This window comes from Piliocolobus tephrosceles, chromosome 3, assembly GCF_002776525.5.
Source record: "Piliocolobus tephrosceles isolate RC106 chromosome 3, ASM277652v3, whole genome shotgun sequence".
Lineage (NCBI taxonomy): Eukaryota > Metazoa > Chordata > Mammalia > Primates > Cercopithecidae > Piliocolobus > Piliocolobus tephrosceles.
Genome location: NC_045436.1, coordinates 111,647,171 through 111,665,388, shown reverse-complemented (window position 1 = coordinate 111,665,388; position 18,218 = coordinate 111,647,171). Strand labels below are relative to the sequence as shown.

The 18,218-nt window shown below is 36.1% G+C and overlaps 1 protein-coding gene and 1 pseudogene across 10 annotated transcripts in view; one reads left to right on the top strand and one right to left on the bottom strand.

Annotated features, from left to right (window-relative positions):
* CNOT6L (CCR4-NOT transcription complex subunit 6 like) overlaps positions 1 to 18,218 on the bottom strand; it is a 104,186-nt gene that overhangs the window by 41,283 nt on the left and 44,685 nt on the right. For 8 of the 9 annotated variants that reach the window (XM_023222488.3, XM_023222486.2, XM_023222491.2 and 5 more), the window contains exons 3-5: positions 17,224 to 17,410; positions 15,789 to 15,874; positions 738 to 827 (exon numbers count right to left, since the gene is read on the bottom strand). In XM_023222488.3, coding sequence (XP_023078256.1) covers positions 738 to 827; positions 15,789 to 15,874; positions 17,224 to 17,410 — 363 coding nt within the window. The remainder of the gene's footprint in view (positions 1 to 737; positions 828 to 15,788; positions 15,875 to 17,223; positions 17,411 to 18,218) is intronic. The other variant, XM_023222493.2, reaches the window with a different exon arrangement.
* On the top strand, positions 8,769 to 10,351 carry LOC111549330 (annotated as a pseudogene). Its single transcript, XR_002733698.2, has one exon. The product of XR_002733698.2 is annotated as a peptidyl-prolyl cis-trans isomerase FKBP1A pseudogene (transcript).

The window sequence follows — 18,218 nt, the reverse complement described above, 5'->3', positions numbered from 1 at the left end:
AGGTACACACCACCACGCCTGGCTAATTTTTGTATTTTTAGTAGAGACGTTTTACCATGGTTTCACCATGTTGGCCAGGTTGGTCTCCAACTCCTGACCTCAGGTGATCCGCCTTCCTTGGCCACACAAAGTGCTGGGATTACAGGTGTGAGCCACCACGTCCAGCCTGGTCTTCTTACAGAAGAAAATTTCCATTTGGAATACAACGACTTTAAATTGTATTTAAATAAACCCGGCGTTCTTAATTTAAAACCTGGTTGCAAAATTTCCACAAATGTGTGGTGAATCAAACTAGTCATTTCATTCATTAAAAATGTGTAAAATGTGTGGGTTCCAAGTAATTTGCATCAAATTCAAACAACTAATAACTGTGTATTTTTGTGATTAAGAGCAAGATAATCTTAGATTCACAGCTCTGGCACTGATTAGCTATGTATAAATAAATTACTTTAGTCTCTGAATCGCAAAATTTGCATCTCTAAACTGTGAATTAAAGTTCCTATGTCCTAGGTTCTTAAACAAAATAATGCAACTAATCTAACATATTGCTTGGTAAATAGGAAACATTCAGTATATGAAAAGAAGAATGTTCCACTAACATAGGATACACAATGGAAGGAACTCCAAACCCACAAGCAATTATAAAAAAAGTCAGATGCTCTTGAGCAACATATGATATATTAGCTGGTTAATAGTATCTGTAGAATTTATTTTACAGCTCTGTCACTAACAGTTACCTGCGAGATTGTCAAGCATGAAGTTCAGTAGCTTTCGGGTTCCATCTGGGTCCTGGTATAAGTTGAGAATATCCTGTGATAAAGGATTGCCTAAAGCAGAAGACAAAAATAAAACCTATAAAACTTAACTGCAAGGCAAGACAGAAATGTATACTACAAAATAAAATACTAATTTCTTAAATTGAATTCTACTATATTTAATCTATTACATACATTTTAAAAATACATGTGTAAATAAATATTCTCTTTAAAACAGTCATAAAGAAAAACTTCAAAATCTTTAAACTCTAAAATTTGGGCTTGTCCAAAACATACATACACATATACATAAAAGCATATATATTAATCTTAGTCAGTTCTGAAGTAATATCCCAACCTGGCACCTTGAAGTAATCCTATAGATTCTACGTTAATCTTCGAAAACCTGCATTTATCTTTTAAGACCACAGACAAACTCAAAGACAGCCCTACAGAAGAAAGAATGAGTGATATCTTGAAGAACGGGTCTTCTTAGAATATTTATATCACATATAGGAAAAACAAATATATTTCAAGAAGAAAATGTGTTACCAAGATATGTTAGTGACATGTGACAAGAAAACAATTTTGTTATAATAGTAATTAGGAACGTGTGAGTACCAAGAGTACAGATTTATCATATATCAAAGAACACACTATTGGTAACAGACTATATTGTCCCTTAAGAAATAAAGGAGGTATTCATTAAGACAAGCAAGAAACAACAGTCTAGCATTCAAATTTGAAAAAATAAAAACCACAGAACTTCCAAAATTGAAGGTTCTGTTAAATAACAAATCAACCAAATCTTCAATGCAACACATACCCACCAGCACAGCTACAAATTTTTTTGAGACAGTCTCACTCTGTTGCCCAGGCTGGAGTGCACTGGCACAATCTGGGCTCACTGCAACCTCCAGCTTCCAGGTTCAAGGGATTCTCAAGCCTCAGCCTCCCAGGCAGCTGGGGACTACAAGCGCCCACCATCACGTCCACTAATTTTTGTATTTTTAGTAGAGACAGGGTTTCATCATGTTGGCCAGGCTGCTCTTGAATTCCTGGCCTCAAATGATCCGCCAGCCTTGGCCTCCCAAAGAGCTGGGATTACAGGTATGAGCCACTGTGTCTGGCCTAAACAACTTTTTTAATGAACAACCAAATGTTACAAAGAATGCAGAATACCTTGAACTCTTCTACTTCAATTCAATTACTGGTAAACGGTATGAATACTTTGGAAGTCTGGTTGGTAGTTCCTAATTGACTTGCAAGTGGGAAAAGGGAACTTCCTAGGGTGATGGAAATACTTCACATCTTGATTTAGGTGCTGGCTATTAAGGTGTACACCTTTGTCAAAATTAGTGAAGCTGGATTTTAAATATGTGGATATTTTACTGAATGTAATTATAACTCCAAGTACTCTTGAGGAATGAGTTAGGCAGTAGATTAGACACAGCTGAAAAGAAAATCAGTCATTAAGAAAAACAGATTCAAAGAACATTATTCAAAATGTATCACTAAGAGTCACAAAGATAGAAAACATAAGACAGTAAAAGATATGGAAGTTAGAATAAGATATGAAATTGGAGTTCTAGAAAGAAGAACAAGACTTAAGTTCTGATCCAACATATAAAGATTTTAAAAGCTGTCACTCCTGTCCTCACAATTGAGGTTATAGGACAAACTGCTGTCCCAAACACAAAAAAGCAAATACAGAGAATCACAACTTACTGGCAGCAGAAGTCCACAGCTAGAACTAGAACACTTTAAACTGTAACTGACAAATTGCTGGAGGCTCCATGTAGATGTAACTGACAAATTGCTGGAGGCTCCATGTAGATTAGCTTGAGAGTTAAAAACTCCAGCCTAGTCTTAGGGCATTCCCACACTTTCCTAAATTTTACTTCTAGGAGTCTTACCAGGCTCTCACTATAAAGACTGGAGAAAAATCTCCTCATTCTTCCAAAAGGGGACAGGGGAAAGTAATGTTCTCCTTAATAAGTACTACATTCAAAGGAAACTATTTTACCAGAATCTAAGTTTTCCCAAAGCTTAACAGACCAAGAGTAAGACAAATGCCCTCTCTAGCCTTTGACATCAAGTAAGAAAATAGTTAACTCTGGCTCACTAAGGCAGACCCAATTACAGGACTATACGGCACTTTCTCTCCCTCCACACCTCACCACTGCATCAACACCTGCAGCAAACAATAAACAGTTAACTCCTACCCAGAAAGAGAGATTACAGAGAGAAGTGAGAAAAGGCACTATCTGAAGAGGAAAGGCTGCAAATTTTCAAAAACCAGTTTTTTAAATAAATGAACTGATATAAGATGCACAATATATACACAGAAGTTTATGAAAGGATTTCATTTAAAAATAGATTATCGTGCAAACTAGAAAATGACAAACAGAAGACTTTAAAACGAGATGGGCTGTGGCTGGGCGCAGTGGCGCACGCCTGTAATCCCAGCACTTTGGGAGGCCGAGGCGGGCGGATCATGAGGTCAGGAGATCGAAACCATCCTGGCTAACACGGCGAAACCCCATCTCTACTAAAAACACAAAAAAATTGGCCGGGCATGGTGGCAGGCACCTGTAGTCCCAGCTACTCAGGAGGCTGAGGCAGGAGAATGATGTGAACCCAGGAGGCAGAGCTTGCGGTAAGCCGAGATTGCGTCACTGCACTCCAGCCTGGGCGACAGAGCAAGACTCCACCTCAAAAAAAGAAAACAAAAAACAAAAACAACAAGATTTGTTGAAAGAACCAATCATATCAAAAGAATAAACAGGAGAATGACAAGTGTCAACAGCGATTACAGGAGCTAGAATACAATAAAATAATATCTCCAAAGAGTTACACGAATTGTAATTGAGACTTCAAACACTCCTATGGTTACTGACAGAAAAAAGCACACAAAAAAATTAGTAAGGATGAAGAACAGAACACTATCAACCAACTTGGCCTATTATTTACATAATACGCCACTCACAAACCGAAAATAAGCATTCTTTCCAAGTGCACATGAACATTCACCAAGTGAGATCATATTCTGGGCCAGAAAACAAACTGTAACAGATTAAAAAGGAAATAAAATCATACAAAACATACAATCATGGTTGAACAAAATAAAACTAGATACCAACAGACAAATACTCAGAAAGCTCCCAAATATTCTGAAATTAAACATCACACTTCTAAATAATCCATGAGCCAAAAAGGATGTCACAAGGAGATTTTTTAAATGTTTTAATTGGTCTGGGCATGGTGGTTCACACCTGTAATCCCAGTGCTTTGGGAGGCCAAAGTGGGAGAACTCCATGATACCAAGAGTTCAAGACCAGCCTGGGCAACATGGTGAGACCCCATCTCTACAAACAAAAAAATTTATTTAACTGGGCATGGTGGTGTGCACCTATAGTCTCAGCTACACACGAGGCTGAACAGGATTGCTTGGGTGCAGGAGTTAGAGGCTACAGTGAGCTATGATAAGACCACTGCACTCTAGCCTGGGTGACAGACTGAGACCCAGTCTCAAAAAATAAAAGTATAATTAAATGTTTTGAGTTAAAATGAAAACATGACATTATCAACATTTGTAGGATATGGAAAAATCATTTTTTAGAGGGAAACTTACAGCTTGAAATGCTGATATTAGAAACAAAAGGTTCTAAATTCAATGGTAAGAACAAATGAAACCCAAAGCAAGCAGAAGAAACTAAGAGCAGAAATCAATAAAAATTTTTTTAAATATTACCAAATTCAAAAGGTGGCACACTCTAAAAAAGAGGCAATAAAATTGATAAAATTCTCTTTGACAGAATGAAAAGACACAAATTATAAATATTAACAATGAAGGGACAGCCATAAAGACAGTAAAACGAAAGGAAAAATTTTTTTTTTTTTTAATGAGATGGAGTCTCGCTCTGTCTCCCAGACTGGAGTGCAGTGGCGTAATCTAGGCTCACTGCAAGCTCTGCCTCCTGAGTTCATGCCATCCTCCTGCCTCAGTCTCCTGAGTGGCTGGGACTACAGGTGCCCACCACCACGCCTGGCTAACTTTTTTTTTTATTTTTATATTTTTAGTAGAGACAGGGTTTCATCATGTTAGCCAGAAGGTCTCAATCTCCTGACCTTGTGATCCACCCACCTTGGCCTTCCAAAGTGCTGGGATTACAGACATGAGCCACTACACCCAGCCAGAAGGAAATATTATTTATCCTGAAAGGATATCTACCAGAAACCTACAGTTAATATTAATGGTGAAAGATAATGCATTCCCCCTAAAATCAAGAACAAGGTAAGGATATGCACCATTGTCACTTCTAGTCAATATAGTACTAGAGGTCCTAGCCAATGTGATAAAGCAAGAAAAATGAAATTAAAAATATGTATCAGAAAGGAAGAAATGAAACTCTGTGTTCACAGATCAAGAGTTGGTAAAAAGCTCCAAGGAAAAGTAAATTTACAAACTTCACAAGAGACAAGGCCAATACAACTAAAAATCAATTGTATTTAATTCTATACAATGAATAACTGAAAATTTAAAAAGCAGTACCATTTGCAATAGCATAAAAAATCAAGTAAGTAGATATAAATCTAGCAAAATATTTACAAGATCTATACCCTGAAAACTGCAAAACTTTATAAGAAAATAAAGCAAAGATCTGTGTAAATGAAGAGCTATACTGGAGTGAAAGACTCAATATTAAGTCTCAAGATTAAGGTATTGATTATCTGCAAACTGATATGTATATTCAACATAATCCCCTGACAAATTCCAGCACGATATTTTGTACAAATCATAAGTTCGTTCTAAAATGTATATGAAAATGCAAAGCATCTGCAAATGTCAATGCAACTTTGAAAACTATGAACAAAGTTTGGAAACTCATAATCCCTGTATCATAGCTCATCATAGAGCTACAATTAAACATTTTGGTATTAGCATAGAACAATGGGATAGAATAGTGTGTTTAGCAGTAGATCCACACATATTTGGACAACTTGATTTTGACAAAGTTGCAAGGCAAATTCCCTGTAGAAAGTATAATCTTTTCAACAAATAATACTACAATAACTAGATATGTATATGCAAAATAATAAACTTTGTGCCATACACAAAAATTAAAACAAACCATCAACCTAAAGGTAAAATCCAAAACGGTAAAATTTCAAAAAAGCACATTTTCCTTCATTTCTACTGTTAAGCAATATTCCATTACATGGATGTGCCACAGGTTTTATACACACAACATGAATGAACCTCAAACACATTATGCTAAACCAAAGAATCCAGACTTAAAAGGCGACATACTGTATGTTCCAATATATGACATTCTGGAAAAGTAGTTGTCAAGGGCTGAGAGAAGAAGGCATTGACTTCAGTAGGCATAAATGAATTTTGGAGAGTGATGGAACTGTTCTTGACTGTGGTGCTGGTTATGCAACTACATGTCTGTCAACATTCACTGAACTATACACCAATTCTTACCAAAGAGGTAAGAATTTCACTATATATAAATAGGTCAATTTTTAAAGTTACTTTAAAATTAATCTTTTAAAAAATATATTCAAGGCACTATCTCAAGAATAAACACAAGGAGTCTAGAAACAGAATAGAGCAATTTCAAACAAAGAGAAAGTAAACAGAAGGAAAAATATGGAAAAAAAACCTTACTTTTAGAAGGGCGAGGAAGCAGAAAAAAATTACACACAGTGGAATCAAAAGGTAGGACAGCAATAACAAAAATATCAATAATTTTATGTAAGGCAACTGGTCTGAACCCACATTAAAAACAAAGAGTAGAGTGGATTAAAAACAAAGTCCAGCTATATACTACTACTTATAAAAGCTATACCTAAAAGTAAGCACACAAAAGGTTGAAAGTAAATGGATAAGATATACTAAACAAACATTAACCAAAAGAAAATTGGCATAGCTATATTAGAAATACAGACTATAAGACAAAATCCTAATAAGGAAGAAGCTCAGTACCTAGTATTGGGTTCAATTAACCAAAAGACATTATCACCATAAGATTATAATAATATTAAGTGCGTATTACCTAATAAAATAAACCCAAGATATGTAAAGCAAAAACTGACTGAAGTACATAATAAACAATTTCATTTTAATGGAAATTTTAACAAAAATACTGAAAAAGCCAACAGTCAAAAATTTCTAAAGACATAGGAAATCTGAGAAATACAACTTACAAATTGAACTAATGGACAAATAAATAAATCCTGTGCCCAAGACGATTAGAGTAGAGAATCCTCTACTCTAGAAAAAGTAGAGAAAAAAAATTCTTTTCAGATACAGATTAAGCATTTACAAAAACCAATCATATACTATGCCATAGGGCAAGAATCAACAAATGTCACAGAACTGGTTTATTAGCCTATAATGCAATTAAGTTTTAAAGCTAACAATAAAAATAACTAAATTTAAAATCAGATGCATGGAAATTTTAAATAATATTTTAAATAATCGACAAGAAAGATATAACCCATATTAAAAATACTTAGACCAAAACAATAATGTAATACTTCATATCAAAACAGTGTATGCAACAAAAAAGTAGCCAAACAGGCAAAGCTGTAGCCTTAAATGCTTGTATTTGAAAGTATAATCCAGTATAGGTACACATTTATCTCAACTTCCAGAACCAAACAATGCATAGTTGCCACCAACATATACTGAAGCATTCCCTTTAAAACTGGAAACAACAGACGTATGCCCAGTATTAATGCTTCTACTCAACATCGTATGAATTATCCTAGAGTTAGTGCATTAAAACAAGAAAAAACAAATTAAATATGTAAGAATTGGAAAAGAAAAAAAAAAAAAAACAAAGCATTATTTCAGATGAAATGATTACTGAATGTAAAACTCCAAAAAATTTGCAGGTAAGTTTTTAGAAGAATGAGATTTTAGCCAAGAAGGCTTACTATAAGATTAATTTTAAAACAAATAAAAAACCAATTGTATTTCTATGTCCAACAGCAAATAGGAAATGGGCAAGAAAAGAAAAAAAGAGAAAGAAAAACCTTAAAAAATAAAACAGTTGGCCAGGTACGGTGGCTCATACCTGTAATCCCAGCACTTTGGGAGGCAAAGGAGGGTGGATCACTTGACGTCAGGAATTTGAGACCAGTCTGGCCAACATGGTGAAACCCTGTCTCTACTAAAAACACAAAAATTACCTGGGTGTAGTGGCAGGAGCCTATAATCCCAGCTACTCAGGAAGCTGAGGCAGGAGAATCGTTTGAACCCGGGAGGCAGTGGTTGCAGTGAGCCAAGATTGCACCACTGCACTCCAGCCTGGGTAACAGAGTGAAACTTCGTCGCAAAAAAAAAAAAAAAAAAAAAAAGTAAAAAAGACAGTTGTGGTTTACAATAAAAACAAAAAAAGTATAAAGTACCTAGAAATAAGTTTAACAGATGTACTTGATTGGTGTAGAAAGCTGTAAAATTTTACTAGAAGATATTAAATAAATGGACAAAGAGCCCAAATTCATGAATAGGATGATTCAATATAATTAAGATGTCAATTCTTCCTAAATTGATCCAGTCAGTCAATGCAATTCCAGAGTTCAAACAGAGTTTTTCATGAAATTTAACAAGCTGTTTCTTATGTATGAGGAAGAGCCATGGTGCCCAAATTGTCAAGACACTGTTAAAGAAAAATGTGAGAGGACTTTCAAAACCAAATACCAAGTTTTAATATAAGGTCATAGTAAGACAATATGCTAATTGGTACAAGGTTAGACAAATTGACTACTGGAAAGGAATAGAGATTCCCAAAATAGACCTAGACATACTTAATATATAAGAGAAGTGACTTTACTGGTCAATGAGAAAAGGAAAAACTATTCACTAATGATGTTGAGACAACTTGTTACTCAAAGGGAAAAAAACAAAATTAAATTCCTCCCTAAATTAGACCCCTCAATACTATATTTAAAAATCAGTGAGGGGGCGCGCGCGTGTGTAGGCGACGAGCCGAGGGACTAGGCAGAGCCATGGAACCGCCGCCAGGTCGCTGTCGGTCCACGCCGCCCGTCGCGCTGCCCGCCCGCTGAGCGTCCGCCGCCGCCATGGGAGTGCAGGTGGAAACCATCTCCCCAGGAGACGGGCGCACCTTCCCGAAGCGCGGCCAGACCTGCGTGGTGCACTACACCGGGATATGCTTGAAGATGGAAAGAAATTTGATTCCTTCCGGGACAGAAACAAGCCCTTTAAGTTTATGCTAGGCAAGCAGGAGGTGATCCGAGGCTGGGAAGAAGGGGTTGCCCAGATGAGTGTGGGTCAGAAAGCCAAACTGACTATATCTCCAGATTATGCCTATGGTGCCACTGGGCACCCAGGCATCATCCCACATGCCACTCTCGTCTTCGATGTGGAGCTTCTAAAACTGGAATGACAGGAATGGCCTCCTCCGTTAGTTCCCTGTTCTTGGATCTGCCATGGAGGGATCTGGTGCCTCCAGACGTGTGCACATGAATCCATGTGGAGCTTTTCCTGGTGTTCCACTCCACTCTGTATAGACATCTGCCCTGACGGAATGTGTTCTGTCACTCAGCTTTGCTTCTGACACCTCCTTTTCCTCTTCCCCTTTCTCCTCGTATGTGTGTTTACCTAAACTATATGCCATAAACCTCAAGTTATTCGTTTTATTTTGTTTTCATTTTGGGGTGAAGATTCAGTTTCAGTCTTTTCAATATAGGTTTCCAGTTAAGTACATGGTCAAGTATTAACAGCACAAGTGATAGGTTAACGTTAGAATAGGAATTGGTGTTGGGTGGGGGTTGCAAGAATATTTTATTTTAATTTTTTGGATGAAATTTTTATCTATTATATATTAAATATTCTTGCTGCTGCGCTGCAAAGCGATAGCAGATTTGAGGCACTGTTGAGGACTGAATTATTTTCCAAGCTGAGAGACGTCCTTGGGTTAAATTAAAAGCCCTACCTAAAACTGAGGTGGGAATGGGGAGAGCCTTTGCCTCCACCATTCCCTCCCCATCCTCCCCTTAAACCCTCTGCCTTTGAAAGCAGATCATGTTCACTGCGATGCTGGACACTACAGGTATCTGTCCCTGGGCCAGCAGGGACCTCTGAAGCCTTCTTTGTGGCCTGGCTTATTTTTTTTGTTTTTATTTTCTTTCGTCCTGTGGTTTTTCTAATGGACCTTCAGGAATTTTGTAATCTCATAACTTTCCAAGCTCCACCACTTCCTAAATCTTAAGAACTTTAATTGACAGTTTCAATTGAAGGTGCTGTTTGTAGACTTAACACCCACTGAAAGCCCAGCCATCATGACAAATCCTTGAATGTTCTCTTAAGAAAATGATGCTGGTCATCGCAGCTTCAGCATCTCCTGTTTTTTGATGCTTGGCTCCCTCTGCTGATCTCAGAGTTTCCTGGCTTTTCCTCCCTCAGCCCCTTCTCACCCCTTTGCTGTCCTGTGTAGTGATTTGGTGAGAGAAATCGTTGCTGCCCCCTCCCCCCAGCACCATATATGAGTCTCAAGTTTTATTATTGCAATAGAAGTGCTTTATGCCAGCTTTTCTCAAAAAAAAAAAAAAAAAAATCAATTACAAGAGCCATGCACAGTGGCTCACATCCATAATTCCAATACTTTGGGAGGCTGAGGCAGGTAGATCACCTAAGGTCAGGAGTTCGAGACCAGCCTGACCAAGATGGTGAAACCCTGTCTCTACTAAAAATACAAAAACTAGCTGGGTGTGGTGGCAAGAGCCTGTAATCCCAGCTACTCGAGAGGCTGAGGCAGGAGAATTCCTTGAACCCAGGAGGCAGAGGTTGTAGTGAGCAGAAGATTGTACCATTGTACTCCAACCCAGGCAACAGAGCAAGACTTTGTCCCAAAAAAAAAAAAAATCAATTACAAATGAATTAAAGAATTAACTGCAAAGAGCAAAACCTCAAAACTTTTAAAAGATGATACAAGAGAATATATTTCTGATTTGGGAAGGGCAAGATTTCTGTTATTAACAAGACACAAATGAACTAAATACAAGAGAAAATATTTTAAAACTCAACTACATTGAAAATATCAAATCTGGCCGGGCATGGTGGCTCACACCTGTAATCCCAGCACTTTGGGAGGCTGAGGTGGGAGGATGACCTGAGGTCAGGAGTTCGAGACTAGCCTGGCCAGCATGGTGAAACCCCGTCTCTACTAAAAATACAAAAATTAGCCAGGCATAGTGATGCACACCTGTAAATCCCAGCTACTTGGGAAGCTGAGGTAGAAGAAACGCTTGAACCCGGGGGGTAGAGGTTGCACTGGCCGACATTGTGCCACTGCACTCCAGCCTGGGTAACAGAGCGAGACTCTGTCTAATATATATATTATATATTATATATTATATATTATATATTATATATTATATATATATATTCATTAAAAAGATACAAGAAAACAAAAGGAAAAGCCACGGAGTGGGAGAAGACACTTATAATGCAAAATAGAAAAAAGAACTCCCCCAATTCAGTAAGAAACCATCGAATAGAAAATAGGCAAAAACATCAATAGTAATTTCAAAGAAATATAATGGCCAACAGACACATGAAAAAATGCAAAATCTTATCAGCAATTAGGAAAATGTCAATTAAGAGAACAGTTAGAAACTATTTCATACTCTGTAACTGGCAAAACTTAAAAATCTGACAATATCAAGTGTTGGAGAAAAGACTGAAAATGAAAACTGTATAATTTTAAGTAGTATCTTTTAGTACAACTACTTTGTAAAACATTATGGCATTGCCTAAAAAACCTAAGGATGTACAGACCTCTACATCCCAATTCCACTCCTATGAAGTATATCAGAAGACATGTATGAGAATGTTCATGGCTGTACTACTTATAGTAGCCAAAAACAAAAATGGAAGCAACCTAAATATCTACAGCAGAATGAATTATAGCATATTCACATATCAGAATACAATACAGCAGTAAAACAATGAATTGTCATTAGATGTACGCATCAACATGGCTGAATCATAAAAACATAATGCTGAATAAAAACCAAGTCATAGGCCGGGTGTGGTGGCTCACGTCTGTAATCCTAGCACTTTGGGAGGCTGAGATGGGTGGATCATGAGGTCAGGAGATTGAGACCATCCTGGTTAACATGGTGAAACACCGTCTCTACTAAAAATACAAAAAAATTAGCCGGGCATGGTGGCAGGTGCCTGTTGTCTCAGCTACTTGGGAGGCTGAGGCAGGAGAATGGTGTGAATCCAGGAGGCGGAGCTTGCAGTGAGCCAAGGTTACACCACTGCACTCCAGTCTGGGCAACAAAGTGAGACTCCATCTCAAACAAAAAAAAAAAACAAAACAAAAAACAAAACAAGTCATGGAAAATTACATTCAGTAGGATTCCATTCATAAAAAGGTTAAAACACCTTTAACAGATGCATACATAACCCCAATACCTAAATTCAGGATAGTAGTAACATCTGGGAGAAAGACGTAATCGTGAAAGAAAACGCAGGAAACATAAAAGGTATACAGTATCTATATTGACAAGGTATGATTGTGGCTATTTCCCCATAATCTCACCAACAGGGCTATTTTGTCAAATTTTTCGAATCCTTCCAATCTGATAGGTGAAAAATGGTAATTGAATATAATTTCAATCTGTACTATTATTATGCATAAGGCTGATCAGGTCCAATTTTAGACCTCTTTGTATATCATCTGGTATGAACTATTAATATGTTCTCTACTAGACTGTTATTTTTCTTATTGATTTTCAGAAGCTCACATACAACACAAAAATAAGTATTTTGTCTCCTATATAAATGACAATTATATTTTCCCAGTGCATTTTTTTAAAAAAGGTATTTAAAATATTGGCTAATAGGAGAACAGCTATTCATTTAATTATTTTCTTTAAAATGTATGTTAATTACTCTTTTATATTATACTTCAAGAATAAAACAAATTTACAAAATAAGTCTTCCACTGACATGGTCCATAAACGGACCAAATAATTCTTGGAAGAAAGCTAGAAATTTTCAAAATTAGCGAGGTCCTACATATTTTTATGACCTGGGACATCAATTTTTATTGCTCAAGGACAACTTGTTGGTCCACATGTCTGATAAAGTATTGCCTTACACCTTAGGACATGAATTCTAAATTCTTTTACAATAACTGTATGAGAGTTGCTTTTACTTATGCCTTTTCTTCATAAAATTAATACATTTTTATTTTTCTAAGTGACTTCACAGAACACTTCCAACTTACTAGACTGGCCATGTCTGTGTCTATAGTTTTAAAATTGGCCTTCTTATCCTAATTCCTCAAATAACCTACTCTCCACACTCTCCTCAAATCTCAAAATAAAATTTCTAAAAATTAGCTTGTTGAGCCAGCATGACCCAAATCATTACTAAAATTTCAGTATCTGAGTTTCAAAGGAAGAAAAGGAAATAGAGAAAAAAAAATCTTCCAGTTTCAAGACAAAATGTCTTGGAAGCAGTTCATTCTCATTGTTTCTTTTAACTATATCACAGTGCTATTTCAAATGTTCCATTCCATTTTTTTTTGACATAAAGTGCCATAATATGGTTAGTAAGACTGACTGAAATTATTTCAAATTTTACCTTCCTAAGAATATAAAACTACCATTCATTAGCAACACTGTATCCCTTAAATTGCTTCAAAAGCCACTCCTGCTACTACCATCTTAAACTTTTTAAAAGGAAGAGATCTGGTTTCCTGAATCACCTTGGAAAGTGGCACTGACAAAAAACTAAATAGACTCTCAAAGAAGTTTAGAAAAGGGCTACGTATAGGTACTTACCATATAACAAATTGAAATTTAATAAAAAAGAATTTATCCACAGGCATAAACAAAGCTAAGTTACAGTTGGTGAAGCAGAGCTGGTGTCTGACTTGATAGATTTCAAAGAATGTAAATCAGTAGACAAAAGGCCACTAGAATGGAAGGCTAGTCAAAGACAATTGTTTGGAAAACTATCATTTTAACTAGAAAAACTGAATGAAGGACTGAGAAGATAATATTCAAAATTACTCATTCAGTTGATACTTAGTACAAATTTTCTGGAAACATGCTTGTACTTGAGATAATATGAAACAGAGTTATAAAAGAGTAAGAAATACTAACAGTTGCTTTTTCAGGAACGTTTCTAATACAAAGGGTAAGTCCACTGTATTCAATAGTAAATTACTCGCCTGGCGCGATGGCTCACGCCTGTAATCCCAGCACTTTGGGAGACCGAGGTAGGCGGACCACCTAAGGTCAAGAGTTGGAGATCAGCCTGACCAACATGGAGAAAGCCCCGTCTCTACTAAAAACACAAAAAATTAGCCAGGCATGGTGGCACATGCCTGTAATCCCAGTTACTTGGGAGGCTGGGGCAGGAGAATCATTTGAATGTGGGAGACAGAGGTTGCGGGGAGGTGGAGGTTGCGGTGAGCCGAGATGGTGCCATTGCACTCCAGCCTGGGCAACAAAAGCGAAACTCCATCTCAAAACAAAAAAAGTAAATTATTCATTTGTCATTGATATGCTTTCTATCAATATCAGGAAGAAGAAAATAGCTGCTAGTGAGGAATAGACTTGTCCCCTACTCCAACTCTAGCTGAATGGCTATCTCAACTATATAAGAATGAGATTGAGCATAAAGAAAATGAGGCAAAATGTCTCAACAGTACAATTTCAAATGCCTTGGGTTAATCCTCAATCCTCAGGAAAATATTTTAGATATAAGTATTCTCCCTCCCTACTTCATATGTGATTTTAAAAAATCAATAAAATCTTACAGAGAAACTATAAACACAAGATTCAAACCATTCATATAATTGTCTAATTTATGAAACTGAATAAGGAAACCTAACTATCATATGTTATTTCAACCAATAATATCATCATTCTTTCTATTCTTATTCAAATTTCATTCTTAATGATCCATTATATGACATAAGCAAATGCCGGCAGAACATTATCATGGAAACTAAAATAGTCTTTTAAGAAGGAAAATAAAATCTATGAAAGTGTATACTTTACAAGGCTTTGATTGATGTTTATTCCTCATGAGCACAGAAGAAAATGTTTAATACAGAATATTTGTATTTGGTCCTATTAATTCATAAACTCTTACATGCTATGCCATAAGAGAAAATTATACAAATGTCAATGTTTCTATGAATTGAGTGTGCCTTTCATCCCAAATTGACTGAGAAAGACAGTCAGAGAAGCATGCATTTTGGATTAACACATGCTACTTAGAATAATTTACTTAACAGGTATAGCTAATTTTACTATTATAACGTTTTCTCTCCTATAATCACATCAATGCTATTTTATTCAGTCAAAAGCTAAACATGAGGCATTCTGGGTGAGGTTTAGACTATTATTATGTAAAGTAATTCTTTTTTTTTTTTTTTGAGACAAAGTTTTGCTCTTGTTGCCCAGGTTGGAACGCAATGGCGTGATCTTGGCTTCCCGCAACCTCCGCCTCCTGGGTTCAAGTGATTTTCCTGACTCCCAAGTAGCTGGGATTACAGGCATGTACCACCACACCCAGCTAATTTTGTATTTTTAGTAGAGACTTTAGTAGGTTTCTCCATGTTGGTCAGGCTGGTCTCAAATTCCCGACCTCAGGTGATCCACCCGCCTCGGCCTCCCAAAGTGTTGGGATTACAGACGTGAACCATCACACTCGGCCTAGTATTCACTTTTTTTTTTTTTAAGTGTTAATTTAAATTATCTCTTCTAAGAAATTTCAGTTTGACAGAAAATTAAAGGTAAGATATAAAAACCAAAAAATTTTCCCCTTACAAGTTTGTTAAAACGATGGCACATACTGAAATCTTCAAGTTCAATTTGATACATAAAGAACTACTTTTCTTTCAAGAGAAAGCACACGTAGTCACATTCTCAAAATCATACTAAAACTTAACTTTTAATCTAAAGACCAAAATGCTCTTTCAAAGGATCAGAATACCTGAAAACTGTTTAAAAGTCACTTACCTTTCAAACCTAGAGTTTGTAGCTGGAAGAGCCGACCAAGTTCATAAGGCAAAACCCGTAACAGATTGTTATTTAAAAGCAATTCCCTGTTTTTTAAAAAAATAAAAATTTAGTTTAATATACTAAGTTTTATTAACATCTGTATTTGCCATTAACGCTCCTTCTAACATACTACGAGTGATTGTTTATATTCAAGGCACATTTCTATGTGCTCATCCAAAAACATTGTACAATATAAAATTACTATGAAATGTGTAATTGCCACTACTATTAACAATGTTTCTATTTCTATGATTTACTCATTCTCTAGCTCACATTAAAGTTGGAGGTGTAGGAACTGCATTATCATTCTCAGGCTAAATCTACCCCCTTTTTTCTCACCAAAAATGCCTGTCAAATGCAAATGTGACAGATATCTTTAGTATCTAACCAACAGATATCGTTGAACCCCTTCTCATCAATAGAAAAAAGTACAAATTTTTACACAAACTTCAGGAATAAACTGTAATTAGTAGCCAATCACCTATACCTTAAGTAACTGAATACTACTCTAATCATATCAAAATACTAAGAAAACAAACCAAAAAATTAATAAAAAGATTAATAAGAAACAGGTGAAGTATATTAAAGACAAGAAAATGTGAAAAGATGAAAAAAATACTATGATCGACAATTACTGACACGAAACATAAATATTAAAATAAAGCATAGATAGTACAGACAAGAATAGGACAGCATAAATAAGATCTAACTTTATGACTGTGAAATTTTGAGCAGACTATAGGAAAAAAATAGCACCCTCATTAGTGGATGACCAAAACTAAAAAAAGCAAGTAAAGGATAGTGAAGAACAAGATTTTAAAACAATGTTTAAGTTTAAACATGTGACGGCAATTTTTAAAAATTATTACTCAACAGATAATCATTGGAAACATTTAGATAAGATCTTAAGATTTCCGGTAAAATTTTTTTAGGATTTCTTTAGGGAATTTTTAAAGAATCCCTAAAAATTAGAAATAAATCCCGTTCATCGGGTTTTAAGGTTTCCTTAAGGAGTTGTATTATGAAATATAAATATACTTTGACTCATATAATAGAGATATGTTCTTATCAGTTGTATTCATCAGCAAAACTTCATTTTTCAAGTATTTCTGATTAGTCTTATCACATCGGATAATGAGACTTACTATTTTAGCCTCACCCCACCTCAAGTTTGTCAAGGAAACTGGTAATACAAGCACATTCTAATTCAGGACCCTCCAAATTTAAAGAAAGGAAAAGAAATGAATAACGGAGGCCAACTCAAGCACTATGCTTAGACAGTTTATATAATTTGATAGTTACAACACACAGAAATCCTACAATTGAGTAACATCCCTAATTTTCTTAAATTTAGAGTTTTATATAGTGAGTCATGTCTGTATTACTTCCTCACCTGAGAGACACCATGTTTCCTAGTTCTGCTGGTAAACTTCTGAGTTTATTGGATGACAGATCCAGGTAAACCAGATTATGAAGCTTGGCAATATCAGGTGGAATGCGACTAAGGTAATTGTCATTTAGGTGCAGCGCTGTCAAGTGTGTCAATGACCAAAGTGATGTACTTAGGCTCCGCACTCTACCTAAAAGGCAAAATACTGAAGTGTAAAACCCCAGGCCCAAGATGACACCTAAACTACAAGGGCTAAAAAGTGGTAAGAGAGGCTGCACATGGATATTGTATCTCTGACATTTTAGTTTTTCATTTAATGCATTTGACTGCTTCCAAGAGGAGACCTGGCCCTCCTTTACGTTCATGCCACTTTCACATGACAACCACTCTTTCTCATGAACCTTCCACGTATTAAATGAGAAGTGGCAAAATGTGGAAACCGTTGGAGTTTAACTGAGTAGTTCTCAACCAGAGGCAATTTGGTTTCCTCACAGGATTTGGAATGCCTGGAGACATTTTTGGCTGCCACAACTGAAGGGGTACTACTGCTATCTAGTGAGTAGAGGCCAGGAATGCTACTAAATATCCCACAATGCACACAACAGCCCTCCACTATTATTCAGCTCAGTGTCAGTAGTGCCAAGGTTACGAAACCCTAGACTAACTTAGTAAGATCGGCTCATATTCATTCTTTTGACTACCAATCATCCATCCACCCAGTTACCTTTTAGCTAAATGTGCAAGTAATTCTTGCTATTGACATTACAATTTGGGGTTTAACTCTTTCAAATGAATGCCTTCTGGGGAAAAAATGGCACTTTATACATAATCTGTATTATACCAATTCATAAAAGAAAAATAATACTTATATTTTTAATAAACTTTAAATTTTGTAGTAATTTTAGATTCACAGAAAAGTTACCAAGATAACACAGAGAGTTCCTATATATCCCTCCTTCAGCTTCCCTAACATTAGAATCTGCATCATCACCATGGTA